Here is a 7,833-nt window from a genome sequence, read left to right on the forward strand (position 1 = left end):
ACAATGGAGAATTTGAGAGAGAGAGAGAGAGATAGCAGGCAGAGGGGGAGAGAGTACAGGTGAGAGAAAGAAGGGTTAGAGTGATTAGTTTAATTTGAGGGGAGATGGGTTTGGTTATTGGGTTTGGGTTGTTTTGTGAGTGTATGTGGGTAGTTGGGTCGGGTTATATGGGCTACTAATTTAACTTAAAAAATTAAAACGAAAAGAAAAGAAGAAAAAAAATTAAAAACACCTTAACTGACCCCCAGCCCAGTGCTCCACGCTAGGCCTGGCGCTGGGGGTTTTGAGAATTCTGTAATCTCCACCCCAGGCAGCGTGGGGTGCTCGCCTGGGCACTAGTTCGTCGAAATTTATTTATTCTTTTTTATAAACAACCCTCCAACCCGAGCACTTAATACATCCATTATAAGCATCCCACACGATTCCTACCTATGATTTCTATGACTACAAAGAAAACAAAAAATCTAGTCTACTCTGACTAAAAATATAAAAAACTAAGCTATGAAAGCATTAAAAATTGGGTTGCCTCCCAACAAGCGCCTGATTTAACGTCGCGGCATGACGCAACACATTCCCTCATGCATCCACCAAGTCTATCGAAGTTTTGTGATGACGAATGCCACCACCCCAATAGTGTTTCACTCTTTTCCCATTGACTAAAAATGTATCATTACTCTCAAGGTCCTTTAGCTTAATGGCTCCATGCTTTGTAACCCGTCCTACTTCAAATGGATCCGACCATCTCGACTTGAGCTTCCCACGAAAGAGCTTCAACCTTGAATTGAACAAGAGAACGGCTTGACCGGATTCGAACTCACGATGCAAAATGTGTTTGTCATGCCATCTCTTTGTTTTTTCTTTATACAACATTGCATTCTCATATGCGTGCAGTCAAAAATCTTCGAGCTCACTCAGTTGCAACATCCATTTTTCCCCAGCTAGATCCATATCAAGGTTGAGCTTCTTGATTACCCAATATGCCTTGTGCTCAAGCTCAACATGCAAGTGACAAGCCCTTCCATATACTAACATGTATGGCGAAGCGTCAATTGGAGTTTTGTATACCGTGCGATATACCCATAGAGCGGCATCTAGCTTACTAGCCCAACCTTTCCTACTTGCGCTCAATGTCTTCTCCAAAATTTGCTTCACCTCCTTATTTGAGACCTTGACTTAACCACTGGTTTGCGGATGATAAGCAGTTGCGACCTTGTGTCTCACCCCATACTTAGCTAACAGGTTGCCTAATAGTTTGTTACAAAAGTGAGTACCTTCATCACTGATCAAAGCACCCGGAGTGCCAAATCTGATCTTCACAAAGCTCATCACCACTTTAGCATCATTTGTATGCAAAGCCACAGCCTCAGCCCATTTTGACACATAGTCAACTGCAACCAAGATGTATCGATGGCCGTTTGATGCTGGAAACGGCCCCATGAAGTCTATTCCTCAAACATCGAAGATTTTAACCTCAAGTATGCCTTTCAATGGAATCTTATGCCTTTTCGAAATTGTACCCGTCCTCTGGTACCTATCACACATTTTCACAAATGCATGTGCATCCTTGAATAGCTTAGGCCAATAGAATCTCGACTGCAATACCTTTGCAGCCGTTTTGTCTCCAACATGGTGCCCCCCATGTGGTGATGCATGGAAATCATGTAAAATTTCTTCCATCTCCTCCTCAAGAACACATCGGCGCACCAGCTGATCTGTACACTGCTTAAACAAAAACAGCTCATCCCATAGATAAAGCCTCACATCATGCATGAATTACCTCTTACCATCCGGAGATAACTCTAACAGAGTCACCCCACTTACAATAAGGTTCACATAGTCAGCATACCATGGGGTCGTGCCAGCTGTGATAGCTAGCAATTGCTCATCAGGAAAGTTTTCCTGAATTTTGCACCCTTCCTCAACATGTGTGTGAGTTTCCACACGCGACAAATAGTCTTCCACCTGATTTTCTATCCCTTTTCGATTTTTGATTTCCACATCAAATTCCTACAAGATAAGAACCCAACGAATTAGTCTAGGCTTAGCATACTTTTTCTCAAACAAATACCTGATGGTTGCATGGTCTGAGTAGACGATGACTTTAGTTCCCACCAAGTCGGCCCTAAATTTGTCAAACGCCCATAATATCGCTAGCAATTCTTTTTTGTGACAGTGTAGTTTATTTGAGCTATATTTAGAGTTTTGCTAGTGTATTAAATTGAGTGGAACACTTTATTTTTCCTCTAGCCCAATACGGCCCCAATTGTCGTGTCACTGGCATCACACATCAATGAAAAAGACACTCCCCAGTTTGGGACGGTGATAATTGGTGCAGTCACCAATCTCTTTTTCAACTCATCATACACCTTCAAGAAGTATTCATCAAACATGAAAGGCGTATCAATCTACGATAGAAACCTGCATGTCCCAAAAAGCTTCTAACTCCTTTGACAAAGATTGGGGTGGAATTTTTTCAATTGCATCCACTATTTCCTTATCCACCTCCAACCAGGGAAGATTTCCATCATGCACCTTTGAAAATTCGCAAGTGCATTGCACAACCCAAATTGCATTCGCTTAAAAGCATAAGTGCCATAAGGACAAGTGAAGGTAGTCTTTTCTTGGCCCTCTGGTGCAATTGAGATCTGGTTATAGTCGGAATATCCATCAAGGAAACAATAGTAGTCTTGTCCGGCCAACCTATCTAGCATTTGATTAATAAAGGGAAGGGGAATGGTCTTTTCTAGTAACATTATTCAGTTTCCGGTAACCAATGCAAATTCTTCAACCGGTGACAGTACTAGTTGGAATTAAGTCATTATTATCATTTATAACCACCATCATTCCACTCTTTTAGGTACACACTGGACTGGACCTACCCACTTGCTATCAGAGATGGGGAAGATAATTCATGCATCGAGCCACTTTATGACTTCTTTTCTTACCACTTCCTTCATGACTGGGTTCAAGCGGCGTTGGTGTTCTACACTCGATTTGTGCCCATCTTCCATGAGAATTTTATGCATACAAAATGCTGGGCTGATACCACGAGTGTCATCCATAGTCCATCCAATCACCCGCCTATGCTCTCTAAGCATGCGAAGTAGCTTTTCTTCCTGCAAAACAGATAAGTCAGAAGATATAACAACAGGTAGAATTTCATCAACACCTAAATAGGCGCAATGAATATGGGAGGGTAGGGGCTTGAGTTCCAATTTAGGATCTTCTTTGATAGACGGCTTGGGGTGGCCCAGTTGGTCTATCTAGAGACTCGAAATCGATCAATCCTTTGATGTAAGCACATGCATCCAGATGATGCACCATCCTCTTCACCTCGTCATCCAAGTCAATGCTATCAAACAACATAAGTGCTTTCTCTAGAGAGTCATCCAGATATGTACCCACATCATTTTCTTCTTCTTCTTTTTCAATCAGATATATCATAGCTAGATCCTTATAGTGACTTGGCAATTGAATTGCCCTGTATACATTAAAGATTTCTTCCACATTATAAACCCGGAGGATCATCTTTCCTTCACGAACTTTGATCACAGCATCAGCGGTGGCTAAGAGAGGTCATCCCAAGATGATGGAGACTTGTTCATCAGCTTCATAGTCCAGTAAAATGAAATCTGCTGGCAGAATAAGTTGCCCAATTTGTAGTAGCACATCTTCTATCACCCCCTCGGGATGGACAATAGACTTATCAGTAAGCTACAACATGACTGTGGTTGGACTTGGAGCTCCCAACCCCAATTGACCGAAAACTGAGAGAAGCATCAAATTTATGCTAGCCCCCAAATCACAGAGTGCTCGCCCCACATCTACCTCACCAATTCGAACAAGTATGGTTAAGATCCCCAAATCTTTCAACTTTTGCGGCAATTTTCTTTGAATTCTCAAGGTACACTCTTCAGTAAGTTCCACTATCTCAAACTCTGTCAACCTTCTTTTGTTAGCCACAATATCTTTTATGTATTTAGTATATTTTGGAATTTCACATAGCACATCAACCAATGGAAGATTCAATTGAATTTGGCTCAGTATATCAAGAAATTTGTTGAATATCATGTCATCACTTTTCTTCTTCAATCTAGAAAAGGATGTGGTGGCCTTGAAATCGGAGTCTTTTCGCTTTCTTCAGTTTCTTTCTCAGCTTCTCCCACAGTTTTGGGGATCAGTTCATACTTAGGAGTGACTTGTTTTTTCTTTCTTTTTGGGAATTCTTCTAATTCTCTGCCATTTCTCAAATTTACAGCATTTACTTAAGGATTCTTATTTGTATAGCTGGAAAGGGCCCCTGCAGGTGGAGTATTTTGTTGTGCAGTCAACTGCCCAATTTGCTTCTCTATGTTTCGAAATTCAGTCCTCAATTGCTGATTATTTGTTCTAAGTTGTAGGTTGTCAATCCACAACTTTTTCAACAAGTCATTAGTGCTTTCTTCTACATGTTGAGGTGGCTTTTGAGGCTGATTATAGTTCCCTTGAGGCCTATATTGATTCTAAGTGGTCTGGTTCCCACCCCATAAGAAATTCAGGTGATTCCTCCAGTTAGGATTATAGGTGTTCCCATATTGACTATTCTAGTTCATCGGACCTCTACTTTGCTGGCCCACATAATAAACAGATTCAGGATTCGCTGGATATTGATCACTCATATGGCCATCTCCACAAATTTCATAACATATAGCCATCCTCTGAACCTGCTGCATTTGATGCCCTTGACCCATTGCCATCTTAGCCATTTGGTTGTTTAGTTTAGCAATCTATGATCGCACGGCAGACATCTCATCCAGCTCGAGTTTACCTACTGCTTTCTGTTCTATCATCCTTCTTGAGTCACTCTCACCTTGCCAGTTATGATCAATTGCAGTGAAATTGTTCAGCAGAGTCTGAATCTCATTGTATGACTTTCGCATGCAACTTCCTCCACAAAATGAGTCTAGATTCAATTTGGAGGTCTCGTCCAACCCCTCCACAAAAGTATGTCCCAACACCTCATCAGTCTGACAATGATGTGGGTAATCTCTGAGTAGTTTCCTGTATCTTTCCCAAGCTTGACGAAGAGTCTCACCCTCTCGTTGTTGAAACCCAAGAATCTCGCTCCTCAGCGATGATGTTTTCTTTCTGGGAAAAACCTTGATTGAGAATTTGCATGCTAGATCACCCCAAGTGTGGATTCAGTTTGCGGGCTTTTTGTTCAACCATTCCTTAGCTTCCACCAGCATTGAAAAGGGAAACAAAGTCAATCTGACAAAGTCCTTGGAGACGTTCAGATAGTTGTATGTATCCGTAATCTCCAAAAAGTTCTGAATGTGCCACTGTGGATCTTCATGAGATAGACCCACATACTTCCATGTGGATTGAATCAGATGCACCATGTACTGTTTGAGCTCAAAGTGTTTCGTGATGTCAGGCTTCACGATATCCTGAGTCATATTAGCAAGACTAGGCCTTGCGGCCACAATCACTGGTCTTTCTTCATTTCCTACCATCTCGATTGGCTCTGGTTGGACTACAATACCCAACTCTGCAATTATTACTCTTTCTTCCGCCTCTCTCCTTATCCTGTGGAAAAGTCTTTCAGGCTCAGTATTATGAGGAGGAAGGTTGTTCAAATGTTGCTTTTTCTTAGCATTCGAGGTAAACACCTATAGAGTCAGAAAAGGTCAAACAGATTAATACTTGAACAAAAACAAATAAGAGCTTATTTCAAACAAATAACTAATTTCTAAATCCCCGGAAACGACGCAAAAAAACTTGTTACCTCCAAACACACACGCAAGTATACACTGTCTAAAAGTAATAAAGTGATAAGAAAGTATCTGTTACACCCTATATTTTCGTACGTAAAAATGCGTCGTAAGCAAATTAATGTAGGACCAAAAATGAGATAATATTTAAAAGTATATAAAGTAAGTTAATCATGTTACCTCTGAGGTTACAAATATTGAAGATCATGAACAACAAGTACAAAGAGGGTTGGACAGTTCAGAAGCTAAAGCAATTAAATAAAACAATGTTTCGTCGAAAGTCGACAAGTTGGGAATGTTATAACATGTACCTTTGGGGTGAGACTAGGGTGATTAACATGATAAGGAGATTATGTTATGATTTATATTAGTCGTATGACATCCATGTGTTATGTTTTAATGTTAAGCGAGTTGTGGAACAAAAGTCGATGAAAGTCAACACAAGTTACACTCATAAGTTTTACTGAAATTTTGGGTCAAATGTTACTGCGATTTTCTCCCACTATACTTAGAGTTATGGGGTGTTCCACCCATCAAATTAAAGATCTATGAGTCTATTTTCCAAATCATTAAACCGTTTGTCAATACGATATTGGAGTAGAGAGAGATATGGGCATTTTTGCGATACTGCGCAAGCTGCTAGGTGACAAGTAGGTGTGTCACCTACTTGCTTAAATGAAAGCCCAAAAATGGGCCATTTCGGGTCGTCCAAAGAGGCCTTTTAAGGGACTATTTTCTTCATATATTAGACTTAAAATAGAGCATAATAACCAGACATAAGCTCTGTAAAGAATCCTCCCAAAAATTTCCCACAAACCCTAATTGATTTTCTCTCCCTTTCAAGTTCCAATTGGAGGTAAAACCTAGAGTTTGAAGAACCAAGATAAGAGCTGAGTTATCCAACAAATAAGGTGAGTTTACTTCTCTCTTTCATCCAATTTTTCTTCTGTAAATTCATGGTAAGTCGTTCTATACTTGTAAGAACTCACGGGACGGTGATCGGAAGCCGTGAGTTCGAGTTATTCACTTGTAGCAGACTGTTTTGTGGACTGTTTTGTGTTGCTATTGGGCTGCGTGTTTTACTACTATTTTGTGGAGTTTTGGAGGAGGAAGGGGTTTATAAACACCATATAAATGTAGGGTGGTTGGCTGGTCGTTCGTCATAACATTTTCGGGTCGTTTGACACTACTACGGTGGTTGTTTTGTGTACGAAGAGATTGGGGTGTGTTGGGCTGTTTTGTAGTATTTGATGGTGTATATAGGGCTGGAAAATGATGTATATATGTTGTTATTGTTCTGTTCTTGTATTGTTGGTGTTATCTTGAATTTGGAGGAATAAGGATTATAGGGGAGATGCTGCCCGTTTTAATACAAAATAAGTTTGTCGTTCGTTGTGCGATAGTTGTACCTCTCGTAACTTAACGATAGTATTATTATCATTCTTGTAGATTAAGGTGCAAAGAGGTGAGTTCAACTTGGTGATTGGGAAGATTGTGATAAGGTATGTTAAGGCTAATCCCTTCCTTCATTTTGGCATGATCTCGTAGCTACATGTGTTAATAATGAGACATAAAGAGAAGTTCGTATTCATGAATTTATTCACATTATTCTAGTCTCATAAGTTACAATATTATTCCTTATCGAGACTTCATATTCAGTTTAGTTTTGTCTTTATTCAGTCAAGAGAGCAGAGGGTCTATATATATATATATATATATATATATATATATATATATTACACTATTTTCACCATCATCGAGCTATAATCGGTGGGCAGGCCCCTATTGGGCAACCTTTGATCAGATGGTAAGTTATATATACCGAGCCTACTGTGGCCGACCGCCTATGAGCGAGCCCAGGATGGCCGAGGTACAGATGCCCAGTATGGCCGAGCGCTTATGAGCGAGCCTACTACGGCCGAGCAGTTACACGTACCGAACCTTATAGGGTCGGACATTTATTTTACTTAATATATTGAGAGAGTTGAGTCAGTATCAGCACGTAAGTATATCTCCAGACCATCTTTGACTCCCAGTTAATTTCAGTTATCATATTATCAGTTCAGTTTCAGCTTTCAGT

General features: G+C 40.3%; 1 protein-coding gene across 1 annotated transcript; it reads right to left on the bottom strand.

Annotated features, from left to right (window-relative positions):
- Positions 1 to 576: 576 nt before the first annotated feature.
- On the bottom strand, positions 577 to 1,437 carry LOC107814251 (uncharacterized). The gene is made up of 2 exons (XM_075231483.1): positions 1,272 to 1,437; positions 577 to 857 (listed from the first exon to the last, which is right to left on the bottom strand). The coding sequence occupies exons 1-2, from the start codon at positions 1,435 to 1,437 to the stop codon at positions 577 to 579; spliced, it is 447 nt and encodes a 148-aa protein (XP_075087584.1).
- Between the last annotated feature and the right edge of the window lie 6,396 nt (positions 1,438 to 7,833).

The sequence above is a fragment of the Nicotiana tabacum genome, chromosome 15 (assembly GCF_000715075.1).
Source record: "Nicotiana tabacum cultivar K326 chromosome 15, ASM71507v2, whole genome shotgun sequence".
NCBI classification, from domain to species: Eukaryota; Viridiplantae; Streptophyta; class Magnoliopsida; order Solanales; family Solanaceae; genus Nicotiana; species Nicotiana tabacum.